Source organism: Mastigoproctus giganteus, chromosome 10, assembly GCF_048544385.1.
Source record: "Mastigoproctus giganteus isolate SK-2022 chromosome 10, ASM4854438v1, whole genome shotgun sequence".
NCBI lineage: Eukaryota > Metazoa > Arthropoda > Arachnida > Uropygi > Thelyphonidae > Mastigoproctus > Mastigoproctus giganteus.
Genome location: NC_143584.1, coordinates 122,085,582 through 122,103,231, shown reverse-complemented (window position 1 = coordinate 122,103,231; position 17,650 = coordinate 122,085,582). Strand labels below are relative to the sequence as shown.

General features: G+C 36.4%; 1 protein-coding gene across 1 annotated transcript in view; it reads right to left on the bottom strand.

The window, feature by feature from the left end:
• The window catches only part of LOC150079261 (uncharacterized), a 123,726-nt gene that overhangs the window by 18,262 nt on the left and 87,814 nt on the right, over positions 1-17,650 (bottom strand). Inside the window, exons 6-8 of the mRNA XM_090383360.1 lie at positions 9,311-9,478; positions 5,672-5,741; positions 2,140-2,234 (exon numbers count right to left, since the gene is read on the bottom strand). Of these exons, the coding sequence (XP_090239486.1) occupies positions 2,140-2,234; positions 5,672-5,741; positions 9,311-9,478 (333 nt within the window). The remainder of the gene's footprint in view (positions 1-2,139; positions 2,235-5,671; positions 5,742-9,310; positions 9,479-17,650) is intronic.

The following is a 17,650-nucleotide window of genomic DNA, read 5'->3' as shown; positions in this document are numbered from 1 at the left end:
AGAAGACAACTCATTTCCATGATGTCTTCATAGATTCTACATGTATCTATGAAGTTTTCTGAGCAATGCAGACAGGCTGCCAGAGCAGGTCATGGGATTTTGTCAATGATATACAGGAATTTTGTTAGCAGAGAAAAGGTGATTATTCCTTTGTATAAGGCAACGGTCAGGCCATGCCTTGAGTACTGCGTACAGATCTGGAGGCCTCATTTTAGGAAGGATGTAGATTTTCTTGAGCACGTACAGAGAAGGGCAACAAGATTGATGAGGGGAACAAAGGGGTCCTCTTACCAAGAGAGGCTTAAGTTCTGCAAATTGCAGCAGCTGGAGACTAGACACCTGTGAGGTGATCTGATTGAGGTGCATAAGGCCTTGAATGGGTTGAGCACGCTGAATTCTGATGGGATTCTTCTGCTTGTTCAGATTACAAACCTAAGGGGGCATAAATTCAAATTGAGGAAAGACAGCTATAGAATAGATGTGCAGAAATTTGCCTTTAGCCAGCAGGTGGTTGGTTGGTGGAATAGACTTCCATCCCTTGTCATGGAAGTTGATAGCCTAAATAAGTTTAAGGCTCAGCTGGACAGGTATTTCGAACGAACAGAGGGGTGAAGTGGAAGTGGTTATTTTTTATTTATTTATTTATTATTATTATTATTATTATTATTTTTTTTTTTTTGGCTGATGCTGCATAAGCTTGCTTTCTTGCATCAAATGCCTCTACTAATGCTAATGGCATAATTTTTCACGCTTCCAACTTGTTCCGGTTTTCTCAAACAGTTTGAGAATCAAAACAGGGTTTTTCAGAATGGTTGACACACTACTGGCAGGGACATCAAATGTAAAAGCAATTTCTTTTTTTTTTTTAATGCCACAATCTACACTATTAAGCACATCCACTTTTTCACACTACACTCAAAGATTTCCTCTTAGACACTGTAAGGTTACTTGCACAGCAGTTAAACAAAGCTGAAATTAGGGACCACTTGCAGCTACCATGTAAACAGAGATAGGTGAAATTTAGTGAAAGTGTGGATGACTCATTTCTTCGAAACAGATGAATTTCCAATATAAAGGAAAATCACTCTCTCCTAATTCTCTAATAGGATGCTCAGGTAGAAAATACGTTGACCAGAGCCAATGCCCGCATCAGGAATATGCCTTAATCTTTGCCAATGGCTGTGGACAGCTGAACAGCAGGACTTCTTGGCATAGTAGTGCATAAATTGTATAGGTTTTACTTCTTTTTAGCCACTGCAGACCCACTGCTGGGCAAAGTCCTCTCCCAAACTTTTCCATCTTTTTCTATCCCACGCAGTGGTTGGCTAGTTTCCTCCTGCAGGGTTTTACAGACACCATTAAATTGTAAAATGTTTTAGCTCTTAATTCCTTTAGTGGAATTAATGCCTTTAGCTATTAAAAGCTAAAGGGATTAATGCTTAATCCTTTTAGCTCTTAATTTGTGCTTTCTACAGCATCAGCTTTATTGCCTAAAGGCCAGAGGTACAAACAATGTGTACCCAGGTCTCTCGAAATCAGTTAGTTAAATGAAAATTTTCTTCGTTATAGGGAAACTATTTTCAATATAATGACCAAGGGGAAATCTTAAAAGTTCACTACATAGAAAATTTCACTATATGGAAGTTCGTTAAAGAGAGGTCCGACTGTGTTTTTAAATCAAAAACAACTTTTGTCTGAAAACATTTTCCCACGTCAGCTATTTACAGTGATAATTTAAGGAATAAGGCTCATAGATATGTCCAAATTGGACATAGAGAATTGAGCTGCATTTAAATACACTTCTTACTAAGAAATCTGACACACATAACGAAGAAAAGTAAGTTCAATTAAAACAAATCTTAGCATTAATCTTAGACAACATGAGATTTGCCACAATGACCTGCCTCTGTATTATGCTACAAATAAAAATTTGGAATAGAAGTATAGTATTTGTTAAGTATCTATGTAGAAGGATGCAGGGTAACAGGAATTAGGATATCATCGAGTAAATTGCCAAAGGAAATATTAAAGTATAAATCAAAAGGAATTAAGGGGGAGGGGGGACCTTTAAAGGTTGTCTATTTTGTTAGTTACTATGGCTATAAAAAAAATGTAAAGGAGAAATTATCAATTTCATACCTGCTGTGAGGCTATTTTACCATTCAGTAAAGTTTGAAAATTATCCAGCTTATAAGAAGGATCACCAACACTCATCTGCTTTAACAGTGATTCTCCTAAAAAGTAAACCATTATCAAAAATTAGTCAAACTTATGGAGGGGGGAGAAATTACATTGAGTGATCACTGAATTATGACCACTTGCACTCAGTACAGCAGCTATCCGATATGGCATTGATTCAACAAGATGTCGGAAGCGTTCGGGAGGTATGGCCAACCAAGCTGTGTGTAATGCGGTCAGCAATACAGGTATGGAGGTTATTGGTGTATCCAGATGCCTGATATGACTTTCCATAGTGTCCCACAAATGCTCTATGGGTTTGATATTGGGGGAGTTCGGAGGCCAATCGATATGCTGAAAGTCAGAACTCTGTTCCTCAAATCATTCCTGCACATCAAGTGCCCGATGGTTCGCATTGTCATCTTGGAAGACACCATCGCCATTCGGGAAGAATGTGTAATATAGCAGGGTGTACACAGTGAGCAAGCAGTTGACGATAGCGGAGACCAGTAATACGTTGTTCCACATGCACCAGGGGTCCAAGTTCCTGCCAATGAAACATGCCCCACAATCTGTCTTTTATCAAAATCCGATAAATCCTTCCTTTTACCCATCATGCTTGGAATTTTACTACCTACTGAACCATTGACATCTTATCTATGCTACGTAGGTCGACTAACTCCACACTCTCGTACCTCACATAGTCAACGGGTTACATTCAGTTTTCATAGGGGTGGTCATAATTCAGTGATCACTCAGTGTATATACACAATTTAGATGGATGTATAATTTAGATTTCTGTCTGGTTTAGTGTGGGACTGAATGGATTATGCAGCTGCATTTCAGGTTGGTTTTCTCCAGTTTGTTAGACACATTAGTAGTTATTTTATGCCTACGCATGTAATAAGTATTATTCTAATAACTAATTGATTAATAATAAAAATAATTAGTTTAATTAAAATGTAAAGCCATTCATCTTACATGGATATTCCTCTGCTACTCAACAGTGGCTCAGCAGACAAACATTCAATCAAAATGAATAGCTCATGCACAAGTTTCTGTTATTTCAATATCAGTTTTACTAGCTTATGAATTTTGTGAAGTGGTCAATGATGGCAAATATTATCATTTTTGAGAGCCAATTAGCAGACAAATAATAATTTTATAGTGATACCATTTTAAACAATACAATAAACTGGGATTGGAACAAAGTCTGGTGGGCATACATCTAACATAACCAAACACACATCATAAAATTTATATACGTTAAACCAATTATAAGAGACTCAAAGGTGCACACACTATACATACAGTATTCAATTAGATGCACCAGGTTCTTTAAAGGTTTAGACAATTTATCATCTGGACCTTTATTGTCTTATTTGAGCTGAAGTTCTTGAATTTAATATTAAAATTGGACAATTCTAAATTTAAATTTTGCCGATGTTCCCTACCCTTAGTTTAGTAATATATATTTAATAATATATTTAATAATATACCTAACAGAGATAATTATTATTTACTATGTTATTTGTTTTAATTGTTTTTAATATTTATGTAATTCATGTATGTTCTTTTTTGGGGTGGAGTCTGCACTCTGTCCATCATCATTTGGGGATATACTCCGTTCACTGTTGTCCTAGTGGGTTTGCACTCTCGCTCGTTCTTGGTTCATTTAAGTAAGAATGTTTTCCTCATCAATTTGGGTTTTCTCCTATTCCTTTCAGTTTTGGTCACGTCAAGTCAATGTTCTGGTTTGTTGGTTGTTGTGGAAGGCAAGTTCTGTTCTTTTTCAGCTGTAGGCATTTTGCATGTATCGGCTGAAGGGTGTACGCTCATCTTTTGTGTCCAGGAGATGATGTTGGTTGTTTGGTGGTGGCATCAGAGCTGAGGTCTTGGTCAAGTCGTGGAAGGTCTAAGCGGTGGTGGTGGCGGCACAATTGTGATTTCTGCTGAAATTGTGGGAGCAAAATCAGCCATTCACATTCAGTATCTTGGTATATTGTGAATGTGTCACAGACGACTTCCTTATCACAAAAATAAATTGATATATTCATCGTAACGTAGAAGCACACAACATTCAGTTATGTCTTTTAAGTTTTTGTTTCCTCATTTTCTCATTTCAGTGTAGTGGGATGATGAATGCTGTGAAAAGCAGGTGGTCGCAGGAGGCAATTACTGCCAGAGGCATAGAGTGCACCCAAGTAGTGCTTGCTAAAGGGAAGCTTAAGGACCAAGTGACCTTCAGCTATGATTGTATTCACACAGGGGGTCACCCTCCCCAGTCAATAGTGCAGTTCAACCATGGTAGCAACAGAAATATGTGTTTGCCACACTGTCCAATTCTAGAACAATGCCACCAAGGTGGGCAGAGACATTGTTACTAGTGTTGGATATGAACGAGTTGAAATGCATGAAAAATGCCCAGAAAAACAAGAAACTGAAGTCACCACTGAGTTTCTCTTCCTTAAAAACCCTTGTATGGCACAAATCCAAAAACTGGCACTATTTTAGACTGATTAAAACTATTGATATTCACAGAGTGAAATGAACACAATGAAAATGAACACAAGAAAGGTTGAGGGGGGGAAGGTCCATGTCATGCATTCTCATGTTTTAACAATCAATTGTTTTCAGCTAATTATTCTGGGAATGCCCTAAAACATTCTCCACAAAGACTGAGATTGTGATTTATTTAGATTGTTAGAGAACACCACTGGCATGTTTCCTGGAACTAGAATAGCATGGACCTGCACTTTTTTTAATTGATTTATTAATTGTTACTTCTAGAAAAAGGAACTAATAATGCCACTTCTATGAAATGGACAAATTATAGTAACAATCATTTGACACACAAAAATGGGAGTGTCACATGCGAAGTTCCATGCACCTGAGAAAACTGAAAGTTGAGAAAAGGAGCTTGGCACTGCATCTGCCTAGTTATTTCAAGCAATTACTCTGTGAAAACCACAAAATATCTTCAAAAACAACTTGAATAAAAGTGGATCTATATTTAGGAAGGTAGAGAAAGTTTCAGTCATTAATCTTCAAACAACAAAAACTGTGCAAAAAATTGTGTAAGTCACCTGACAGGCCCCATGTGACAACTGTCAGATTAGTAACAGTAACTTTTAAATACTTATATATAAACTCTAAAGCTGTTATGCTCGCATGGAGAAAACTAACATCCAAATTTACAGCACATCTGAAATCTGCAACATTTCATCATAACAATATTATGAACTATGCAAATGAGGCCATCGAAAAACACACCAAATGAAGATAATTAAGTTATTAAATTTGAGATTTTTCAACTTTAGTGCATTGTGTTTGCAAATTACATGTGTTCTAAAGGTTGATTGGTGTGTTTTGTGGAATTAAAATGTTTTCAAGGGACTAACAGAAAATATTTGCACATAAAATGCTCATTAAACTAAGCAGTTCAAGACAGTGATTAATGACATTAATAAATGTATAGCATTACATTACTTACGTCTTCCTTTATACCTCTCTTTCTTTAATTGGTCTTCCAGTTCATCAAACTGTGTTAATGCTTCAGTCAACTGAAAGAAATTATATTCTGAAGAAATGAGCACATTCAAATAATCTACATTAGAAGCAAAATAATTTCATTAATAAAAAATTTCTAAGTAACAACCTATTTAAACCATAAGTAAGCACACAAAGAAGTATAACTTAGGTTATATTTTTCTGTGTGTTTGCTTACTTGTAACTAATTTAAGTTACACAAATATTTAGAAGTGGTAACCAAGCATTTAACCATACATTTGTTGAACATTTCTCAACAATATTATATGGGCTCTGAATGTCACTTTCACATCAAGTTATTAAAATCACTTTCACATTAAGCTATTATTTTTTTTTAACAATAGAAGCTTTATCATTAACAATGTTACAAAATACTGACAAGTTTTCAGTGCACTTTTATCCTACAGGGCGACCAGAAAGTAAATTCCTATTTTGAACTTTTGTTGCCTGATTAGCATGTAAGACAGTTATCACTGTATATGCATGAGGTAAGAGAATTTTATGCCACTTAATTTAATGCTAACTTTTGCTTTTCTCTTTCTTTCCAGATAAAGGATAGCAAATGAATTAAGGCATTGACAGAATCTGAATTCCTACAAGGTACGTAGAAATTCAGGATTGTCATGATTTGCATGCCCCATTCTGAAGAAATGATCCATTTCTTCTACACAGTTACTACAGGTAGCTGTGCAGAAATGAGGCATGCAAATCATGACATGAAACATCAAATCCAAAAACCACAGAGGGATGTCAATGAAAATTAATAGCAACAGGATTAGTCACAGATCCTGTTGCCATTTATTTTGCACATATATGTGTCCAGAAAATTCTGATCCACCATGTTCAATTTTGCACAAAATATTTACTATTAGGAGGCAAACTTTCTGACTAACATTTATTAAAATCAATACTAACTTTGATTAGTTTGGATTCAGATACAAACTAACCCAAATCTCCACTTTCTCAAAGCTTTGGTGGAATCCTATTTTATCTCAAGCAGTTTGAAAGAAAACTCTTGTGCATGCAAATTTTAAAAACAATCCATCACTAATCAGCAAAATAAATTATTAAAATATATGTCTAGGATACAATAGGCTGAAAAATATAAGCAATCACTTCCTCCATTTCTTTGCAGACTTCAAAACATAAAAGAATTTAACAAACTTCAATAGGTTTAAGAAACTTATAACATATTTAAAGTTTTGAAAATTAAGGTGATGTGAAAATATACACTTTTCATGGAAGCATTTTTCTCTCGTTGAGAAAATTAGCCTTTGCCAAGTTTGAGGAGGAAGAAAACGTCATTAAAATCAGATTTGCTTCCTTTAAAATGAACAGTGGTAGTGAATGGTATCCTGTTGTTTGCTTCCAAAATTGACAGCCTCTATCTTATAGATAGTTTTTCAGAATTCTTTATAAATATCAATAAAACAGAGCACCTGTACACTACACTACTGCAAAAGAATACTGTAATAAAATGCATAATGGATGTGGCAAGGTTTTGTCACCAGCAAAAACAATGACATGAATACAGAGTAAAGTGGAGAAGAAATTGTTGAAGATGAACACAAGAAAGGCACCTGGGGCGGATGGAATCTATCCAGTTATATTAAAGGAGGCAGCAAAGGAAGTAAGCAAACCCTTAGCCATAATTATGAGAGCTTCCCTAGACTCAGGTGAGGTACTCATGGCCTGGAGATGTGCAAATGTGACCCCAATCCACAAAGGAGGATCAAAGGGAGACACAGGTAATTACAGACCTGTTAGTTTAACTTCTGTTCCAGGGAAATTAATGGAGGCACTGGTTAAAGAAGCATTGCAGGATCATCTAGACAAGACTTCAGTTATAGCTCGGACACAGCATGGGTTTGTTAAGGGGAAGTCTTGTCTGACTAATTTGATTGGATACTATGATGTAATCACAAAGGAACTGGATGCAAAGAATAACTTTGATATCAATTGGATCTTAGAAAAGCCTTTGATACTGTTGCACATGGAAGACTGCTGCACAAATTGGAGCAGTGTGGCATTGGAGGCAAATTGCTCCTATGGATGAAGGGCTGGTTGAGAGGGAGAAGACAGAGTGGTAATCAATGGACACTGCTCTTCGTGGACTAATGTTATTAGTGGAGTCCCTCAGGGTTCAGTGTTGGGTCCATTGTTGTTTTCTGTATTTATAAATGATATTGATGATGGTATATCAGGCTTAATGTCCAAGTTTGCAGACGATACGAAGGTTGGCAGGGTTGTTGATGACACTAATGACAGTACGCTGCTACTGCAACAGGATCTAGAAAAGTTGAGCAGATGGGCTGAGAGGTGGCAAATGAAGTTTAACATTGACAAATGTAAAGTACTACATATGGGAAGAAGTAATCCCAGGTTAACGTATCAACTCTGTCGTACCACACTGACAGTGGTAGAGAATGAAAAGGACCTGGGGGTAATTGTGCAGGCAGATATGAAGTTTTTTGAGCAGTGCAGATGGTCTGCTAGAGTAGTTCATGGTGTCTTGTCAATGATATACAGGAATTTTTCTAGCAGGGATAAGGAGGTGATTATCCCCTTGTATAAGGCAATGGTCAGACACACCTTGAGAACTGTATACAGGTCTGGAGCCCTCATTTCAAGAAGGATGTAGAGCTGTTGGAACAAGTACAGAGAAGGGCAACAAGATTAGTGAATGGAACAAAGGGTTTCTCTTACGAAGAATGGTTTAAGTTTTGGAAATTACAGTGTCTGGAGACTAGGCACCTGCGAGGTGATCTGACTGAGGTGTATAAAGCCTTGAATGGTTTGAGCATGCTCAATGCTGATGGGATTCTTTCTCTTGCTCAGAATAATCGCCTGAGAGGGCATAAATTCAAATTGAGGAAAGACGGTTGTAGGATAAGTGTGCGGAAGTTTGCCTTTAGCCAGCAGGTGGTTGATTGCTGGAACAAACTTCCATTAGTCGTTGTAGAAGTTGATAGCTTAAATAGATTCAAGGCAGAACTTGACAAACATTTGGAACGAGTGGATGGGTGAGATAAGGGTTTTTTTTTTTTTTTTGGCTGATGCTATATAAGCTTGCTTTATTGCATCATGTGCCTTTGCTAATGCTAAATGCATGATGGATGTGGCAAGGTTTTGTCACCAGCAAAAACAATGACATGAATACTGACATTTTAGACTAAATATCTTTGTTTAATTTTATTTTAATGTTTATTATCCATAATTACTATTATTTTCAATTAACAATATTATCTATATTTTTAACATAGATTATACTGCTAAACACAGTTTTCTTTCCATTAAGATATAAGAGGGGGGAAAATAGACTAATAACATGGTCTAAGTTTGTGAACCATTAATCAACCATCACTTCATATTAATATTATTACTTTTATTCAAAATTATGGCTAGATTTTTAATTGAAATTTCTTTGTGTGTATGTACACACTTATTCTACTGCAAAATTCCGAAAAGACAGATTTAGAAATAATAATAATTTAAAATCATAACAAATTCTAATATTGCAATAATATTACAATTTCATCAATAATCCAATTTTTGATTCATCTGTACTCATAAAAGGTATTACCTTGTATGCTAATGTTTCATTATCAAGTTCTAATTGTTTGTTGGATCGCTCAAACAAACGAACTCTTTCACTTTGCTCTCTAATATGGTTTTGTTGTTCCTGACATTGGACTTTCAACTGGTCTCTTTCTAATTTTAGATCCTCAATTTGGTGGTCTAATCCACCCTCCTGAAAAACAACACAGATCAATTAACAATGATGAAGAGCTTTGCAACGTCAATATGGGTAAAATGGGTGCCAAAATACATTTAATCTTTTGGAGGGTTGTTGGTGGTGGTAGTAATAATAATGCTTATTTTATTTTCATTTCATAAAACTATATAACTAAAATTTCATCAATTAAAATTTCATCATTATAAAATAGAACTTTAGCATAATCAGGACAATCAAATTCCAGAGATATATATAGGGTATCACAAAAAGTCCATACTTATAGGGTATATTATGTTATTATTGATATCATTAATAAATATTATTATGATTATTATATTTTAATTTCATTTTGTAGATATTGAAAAATGAGTGACCAAACACCACACGAGAACGAACTGGTGCTTTTACACAAATGGCAAGAGCCAGAGGAGAGTGTGCAAGATATTTCACCAAAGGCATCCGATAAAAACAAACCCTGTCAGCAATATGTTGGGAAACTACTTGACCATTTAAACACAACTGCTAGTGCTTTTGACAAGCCATGTAGGTTGCCCTCGAACATCCATAGGTGATGAAACCTCTGTTATTACTCTTGAAACCCTTATCAGAAGTCCCTAAAAACTTGGAGGAAACTTGGCTAGGCTATTGGTATTAGCTGAATGCCTGCTGCAAGGATTTTGAAACAAAACAAATTCCATCCTTATAAAGTACAACTGTTTCAGGAATTACATGGAGATGACACCGACAGATGGGTGGAATTCTGTGAGTGGGTATTACACACCTTACGTGTGCACCCCACTTTGCTATCAGATGTTATGTTCAGTGATGAGGCCTGCTTTTACTTGAATGGTTCTGTTAATCAGCATAATTGTTGATACTAGAATGTTACCCTAATTGGATGGTCGAAGGCCACTCAAAACTAATCCTAAGGTTGTAGTTTGATGTGCCATCCATGATTGCAAGTTGGTGGAACCTTACATTTTTGAGGGAAGGTTACAGATGAAAATTACTTGCATATGCTCAAACAAGTTTTAGACTCCTATGTTGATGATCTTCCTCTAGGAAAAGGCAAGCAATATATTGCACTGAACAATCACCAATCTATGAAAGCGGATACAGTGAAACTTCTCCTAACGGACACCTCTCGTTAACGGACATCTCTCTACAATGGACATTTTCAAATTCCCCAACTCACTTTATTGGTTTTAACGTGTTTGCAGCTTCTGTCTAGCGGACATTCTCTGTAACGGACGCGGACAGGCAATCTGCACTGTTTCGTTTAGATTAGCACTTAATTTGATCTCCCCATAACGGACTGCGGGCGAGCTTATGGCCCTTTTTCTAGGAACTTTTCTTCCACGTATTGCCTCAATCGTGTGTTTATTTTCTATTTCCGATTCTCTGAATTTTATCAAGGTTTACGTCATGGTTCTAAACCCTTTTTCAAGAATTTTAAGGCACGTGTACAACTTCTGATGAATTAGGTGTGCAGGGGGGGATATGGTCAGCCTTTCATCTTTTCAGTTTCAGTTTTCAGTTTTATTCAGTGTCGTGTGAAGTGCACAATGTCTTCTCGTAAACATTTAACTTTAAAAGATAAAGTCGAGCTCATTAATGCGTATGATTGGCAAAAAAATAGTGTTCGCAATCTCGGTGCAAAATTCAAAATCAGGAAGACGCAGGTAAGCGACATCCTAAAGAAAAAAAATGAACTGCTCAAACAATTTTGGCAACACGGAAATGATCAGGTTCAAAAATCATTCCCGAAAACTGTTGGACTTCAAATTGACAATGTTACGTATGAGTGGTTTTGTCGCGAACATGCTAAAAAAATTCCCATTAATGGGCCTATTATTAGGGAAAAGGCTTTGGAGGTTGCGAAATCTATGGGAGTAAATGAGTTCAAAGCTTCTGTGGGATGGCTAGACAAGTTCAAAACTCGGCATAAAATTTCTTGGAAAACTGTAAGTGGTGAAGGTGGATCTGTTGATACTTGGGTTGTAACAGAGTGGACCGTCAAATTGGAAGATTTATGTTGTGATTTTGAAGCTAAGGATATTTACAACTGTGACGAAACAGGGTTGTTTTTTAAAGCTCTTCCTGAAAAAACAATGAGTCTAAAAAACGAAAAGTGCCAGGGCGGAAAAATTTCTAAGGAACGCTTGACTGTACTATTGTGTACAAATATGCTGGGAGACTTTGAACAACCTCTTGTTATAGGAAAACCACAAAATCCTCGTTGTTTCAAGGGCATAAAGTTGAATCTTTTGAATGTTGACTGGAAGTCTAATAAAAAAGCGTGGATGACACGAGATATCATGAGCAAATGGATAAGTCACTTTAACCAAAACATGATTCGTCAAAACAAAAAAATTATTCTTTTCATGGATAATGCTGCATCTCACCCGCACATTGAATTGTCCGACATTCAAATCGTTTTTCTGCCACCAAACACATCTGCAGAGTGTCAGCCCTTGGATCAAGGGATAATAAAAAATTTTAAACTTCACTACAGAAAACGTGTTTTAAGACATCTCATTGCAAACATGAACGATGTAACATGTGCGAGTGACCTTGCAAAGAAAATCAGCATCCTAGATTGCGATTCAATGGATTTCCTCTTCAGTAAATGCAATTAGAAAACAAACTGTGGTGAACTGTTTTGTAAAGTCTAGCTTCTCAAACGCAAAAATTGAAGTTGTGAACAGCAATGTGGAGCACCAAGAAGAACAAGAACTTCAACATCTATTGATAATGTACGATACTTCAGCTACAAGTGACCCTGGCTACAAAGATATAGACTCGAACCTCACTACAGAAGATGGTGCTCTAGATATCAAGGACATTATCATCGATATTTTTCAAGATGTTCCTCATGAGGATGAAGAAATGGAAGGAGGTCATTCTGTCGAAGAACATATTAACGACGAACCACCGATGAAAATAGAAGCGCTCATACAAATCAATCGTTTAAAAATGTTTTTCGCTGCTGAAGAAGATACTGAAGGACTTTCGATGGTTTCTTCACTTCAAACAAATGTTGAAAACCAAATTATCAGCCGGAAGAAGGTGCAGAAGAAAATAAGTGATTACTGTATGCAGTTTTCTTAAGATAAAGTCATAATATGCATAGCACAATTGTATGTATATTATTTACAAAAATATTGTGCAAAATCTGTATATATTTTAATTTAATTTTACATTAAACGTTTAACGATTTTTCTTTCTTTCTTTTTTTTTTCTCCCTCAGACTTCTTGTTAGCGGACACTTCTCTCTAACGGACACATTTTCGTTCCCCATGGCTGTCCGTTAAAGGGAAGTTTCACCGTATATCTACGTATGAATGTACAAGGAGTTCATTCATACATAGATATACTAGTCAGAAAATGCAAGGAAGAAAAGGTAACCAGAAAATAAAAAACAATAATAAATCCGGCTTCATTTACCTACACCTTATAATAATTTGTCCAAATTTTAAATTTATCCAAACTACCCACTTCCACACCACTAAACCTGGAAGTTTATATTGACACTCAATTACTTTCCAGTTGAATGACAATTTCTGCATATCTATTATGCAACCATCCTTTTCAATTTAACTTCACATGTGTGTCCTCTAAGAATGAGTAAAGATTCCAACAGCATTTAGTTTACTTTACCATTTTAAACCCTATACAATTCAATTAGGTCAACACAAAAATGCCTAGTTTTCAGAGACTGCAATGTACAGAACTCTAATAGTCCATGTCGGTCCCCACTTATCTTACTGCTCCTGTCTGCACCCTTTCAAAAGATCTGTGCTCTTCATAAAACGAAGTTTCCAAACCTATATGCGTATTCCAGGTACGATCTAACACAGTGGTCTCCAAAGTGGGATGTGTGCACCCCTAGGGGTGCATGAGATGATCCATGGGGTGATTTGGTAAGCAGAGCGAGCAGTGCAACCCTTCCATTTGGATCAACGTACTGATGTGAGGTGACTTTCTCTGCAATGACTATTATTAAAACCACATTTAGAAATAAACTTAACTTGGAACCAGATCTTCAGTTAGCTGTGTCCCAAAATATGAAACCAAGATACACAGCAATAATGAAAAATATTCAAGCACATTGTTTCCACTAAAAAATGCTGCTGATTTGATTTATACCACTCTGTATTTAATTTTGATTACGTTTTGTATTTTTGCATCAAATTAGATTGTGATCTTTTCAAATTATATGATTTTATATATGTGATTCTAGATATAATAATGCATACCATATAAATTATTTATAAATAAAACAAATAATATTATATTACATTTACTACACTTCATACATTAATGATTTCATATAATTTTGTGCTTGAACTTCAATGGCAAACTTCCGCACATCTATTGTAGAACTGTCTTTCCTCAATTTGAGTTTCTGTCCCCTCAGATTCTTAATCTGAGCAAGATGAAGAATTCCATCAGAACTGAGCCTGCTCAAACCATTCAAGGCCTTAAACGCCTCAATCAGATCACCTTGCAGGTGCTAGTCTCCAGACGCTGTAATTCGCAGAACTTAACCCTTTCTTGGTAAGAGCACCCCTTTGCTCCCCTCATCAATCTTGTTGCCCTTCTCTATACTCACTCCGGCAACTGTACATCCTTCCTAAAATGAGGCCTCTAGACCTGTGTGCAGTACTCACCTTGAGTATAGCCTTATACAAAGGGATAATCACTTCCTTATCACTGCTGGCAAAAATTCCTGTATATCATTGACAAGACTCCATTATCTGCCCTGGCAGCCTATCTGCACTGCTCAGAAAACTTCATATCTGAATGTACAATCATCCCCAGGTCTTTTTCATTCTCAACTACCCTAAGTGTAGTACCACACAGTTGGTACATTTCTCTGGGGTTACTTCTACCCATAGGCAGTACTTTGCATTTGTCAATGTGAAACTTCAGTTGCCACTTCCGAGCCCATCTGCACAACTTTTCTAGATCCTGCTGCAGTGGCATACTGTCATTAACCAACCTGCCAACATTTGCATCATCTGGACATTAAGCCAGATATACCTTCATCAATATCATTTATAAATATAAAAAACAACCATGGGCCCAACAGCAAACCCTGGGGGACTCCAGTAATAACATTAGTCCATTAGTCCACGAAGGGCAGTGTCCATTGATTACCATTCTCTGTCTTCTCCCACTCAACTATCCTTTTATCCATCATTTCAACTTGCCCTTAATGGTTTAGCTTCACTTGCCTAATTCATATGCCCTAATCTCAGAAGCACTAATGGTCACTTGCCTTAATGGTGATTTGTCCAATGAACACTTGCCATAATTGCATATACCCTAATGAACACCTGCCATAATGGTGACCTGCCCTAATTGCATCCCAATGGTAGGTGCGTTACTGTCACACCTACCATTGGGAGTAACATGCTCTATGTATCATAGCTGCCTATGTGTGTTACATAGAGGCTAAATGTTTCAATTTCTTTATATTTTCCTTCCAGACAAGTCAAAATCAACTTACAATTGCATGTTCTGATTAATTCAACAGAAAGCAATGCAAATCGTGACATTTCAACCAAGAAAATTCCAAGTTGATTGCGAAAGTGCTGTCATCAGATCCACAGAAGAAACATTTCCTGACGCTGATATTAAGGGCTGTTTCTTTCATTTCATTCAAGCAATTTGGCAGAAAGTACAACATTTAGGATTACAATTGGCATACATCGAAGAACAAATTGTCAGAATGTTAGTAAAGTCAATAATGGGATTGTCATTTGTTTCTTTAGATGAACTAGAGGAAGCTTGGGAAGAAATTATTCGAGAACATCCTTCATATGAAAAGCTTATAAAATACTTAGAAACAAATTGGACTGAACCCACAGCTTGCTTTCCACCATCACTGTAGAATCATCATGGTAATTTTGGTCCTTGGACAATAAATCATGTGGAAGGATGGCATTATGCTTTAAATAAATCTGTGGGGCACCATCGTGTTAATTTAATATATAGAAGATGATTACCCATTTAAAAAAACAACAAGCTAACTTTAAGATTATACTAGGATTAATAAATGTTGGAAATCTTACACCTCATAAAAATCATAAATACGATATTATGATAATACACGATACACATTATTAAGAAATTAATGAAATTACAGCAGCTAGACAAAACGAGGACACCGAGTCACACATTTCTGTGCAAGCAGTTGGTCACTTTCTTTCACTAAATGATTAGTATAATTTAAACTTTAATAATTTGTATTTATATTTCAAACTTGTGTTTATTTTTTTATTTATTGGATATCAAAACATTTATACATAAAGAAAAATACATTGTTTACTAAAAAAAAATTTTTTATTACTGTATTCTTATTTTGTTATTATCGTTTATTTTTTTCATTATGTTTTCGAAGCCCACTTTTATATTTTTATCGTTCTGAAAAAATAGAACATGATTACATATACACACTGGAAACGTGGTATTAGGGTAAATGGGATATAGGCCATGCAATTAGTGCACGTGGGAATAGAGCATATCCTTTTAGGGAAAGTGGAATATAGGGTTAAGCTATTAGGGTATATGATTAAGCATATTAGAGCAAGTGAGATAACACCATCCTTAATGCCATACTGCTCCAATTTGTACAATAGTCTTCTATGTGCAACAGTATCGAAAGCTTTCCTGAAATACAAGTATATGATATCAAAATAATTTTTTTTTGCATCCAGTTCCTTTGTTGTTGTTATTTGGTTTTTAGGAGCATTAGCAACAAAGGCCATATTGCTCCAGGGATATGCGGTGGTCATTCGCTGACCTTTCCGCATCCTCCGTATTTGGTGGTCACGGGCTCGAACCCCGTTCTAATCAAGAAGCATGTGCTACGCATTGCTGCTCCTGCCCAACTGGCTATGGAGGCTTGTTGTTGTTTGTTGTTTGGTTTTTAGGAGCATTAGCAACTAAGGCCATATTGCTCCGGGATATGCGGTGGTCATTCCCTGACCTTTCCGCATCCTCCATATTTGGTGGTGACGGGCTCGAACCCCGGTCTAATCAAGAAGCGTGTGCTATGCACTGCTGCTCCTTCCCACCTGGCTACGGAGGCGCCAGGCTATGGAGGCACCAGTTCCTTTGTGACCACATCATAGTATCCAATCAAATTGGTCAGACAAGACTTCCACTTAACTCATGCTGCGTCTGCATTATTACTGCACTCTGAATTATAAGAAAAAGTTCATGAAGATACTGAAGGAAATGGGAACTGACTGACGAGAGAGAGAGAAGTTTAAGGAACTATAAAGGGATCAAAGGACTATGTTCAAAATGGGTGCAGGTAACAACAAGGAAAATAATAATAGGTAGAGGAATAAGGCAAGGATGTTGTTTCTTGCCAACACTGTTCAATATACAGGGGGGGTAGACAAAATAATGGAAACACTTGATATGAAAGTAATAGTTTTTGTAACAGCTTTATGATGTATTTATGAACTTACAGTGATGATTTATTTATTTTTTGTTTCTTGCAGGTAGTAACCTTGAAGAAAATATGATAATAGCCGATGTTTATTTAGAGGTGACATAAAAAGATACATAATGAAAATAACCAATCTGTCTGAATTCCGAAGAGGCCAAATTTTGGTGCCATTTAGCAGGAGCACTGGTGAATAAAATTGCTGATTTGTTTAATGTACCCATAGCAGCTGTATTGAAAGTGATGTCGGCTTTCATCAAGTATAGAAAAAATAATCTGATACGACAAACCGTGGCAGAAAATTAAAGCTGACTGAAAGAGACCACTGAACAGGACTGTAGCCAAAAATATAAAACTGTCTCAAAAATAACTGCAGAACTTGTCTCAGCAATCCAGTTTAGAGAAAACTTCATAAAGGTGAAACTTATGAGAGATTAAGGAAAACTTGCTACAATGGATAAAAGGATAGTTGAGTGGGAGAAGACAGAGTGCGACCTGGAGCGAGGGGTGCTGGGGGTTTCAGGGACGGATGGCAGTCATCATGAAACAGGTGGGTATATGAGATGTGTCAGGGTAACTAATAATAAGGATAGGTACATGTATACTTGCATGATTACCAATGCTAGAAGTATAATAAATAAATTTGATGGATTTGAAGTGTTGGTCAAGACATCAAAGGCAGATATTGTTGGGGTAGCAGAGACGTGGTGTCACACAGATAT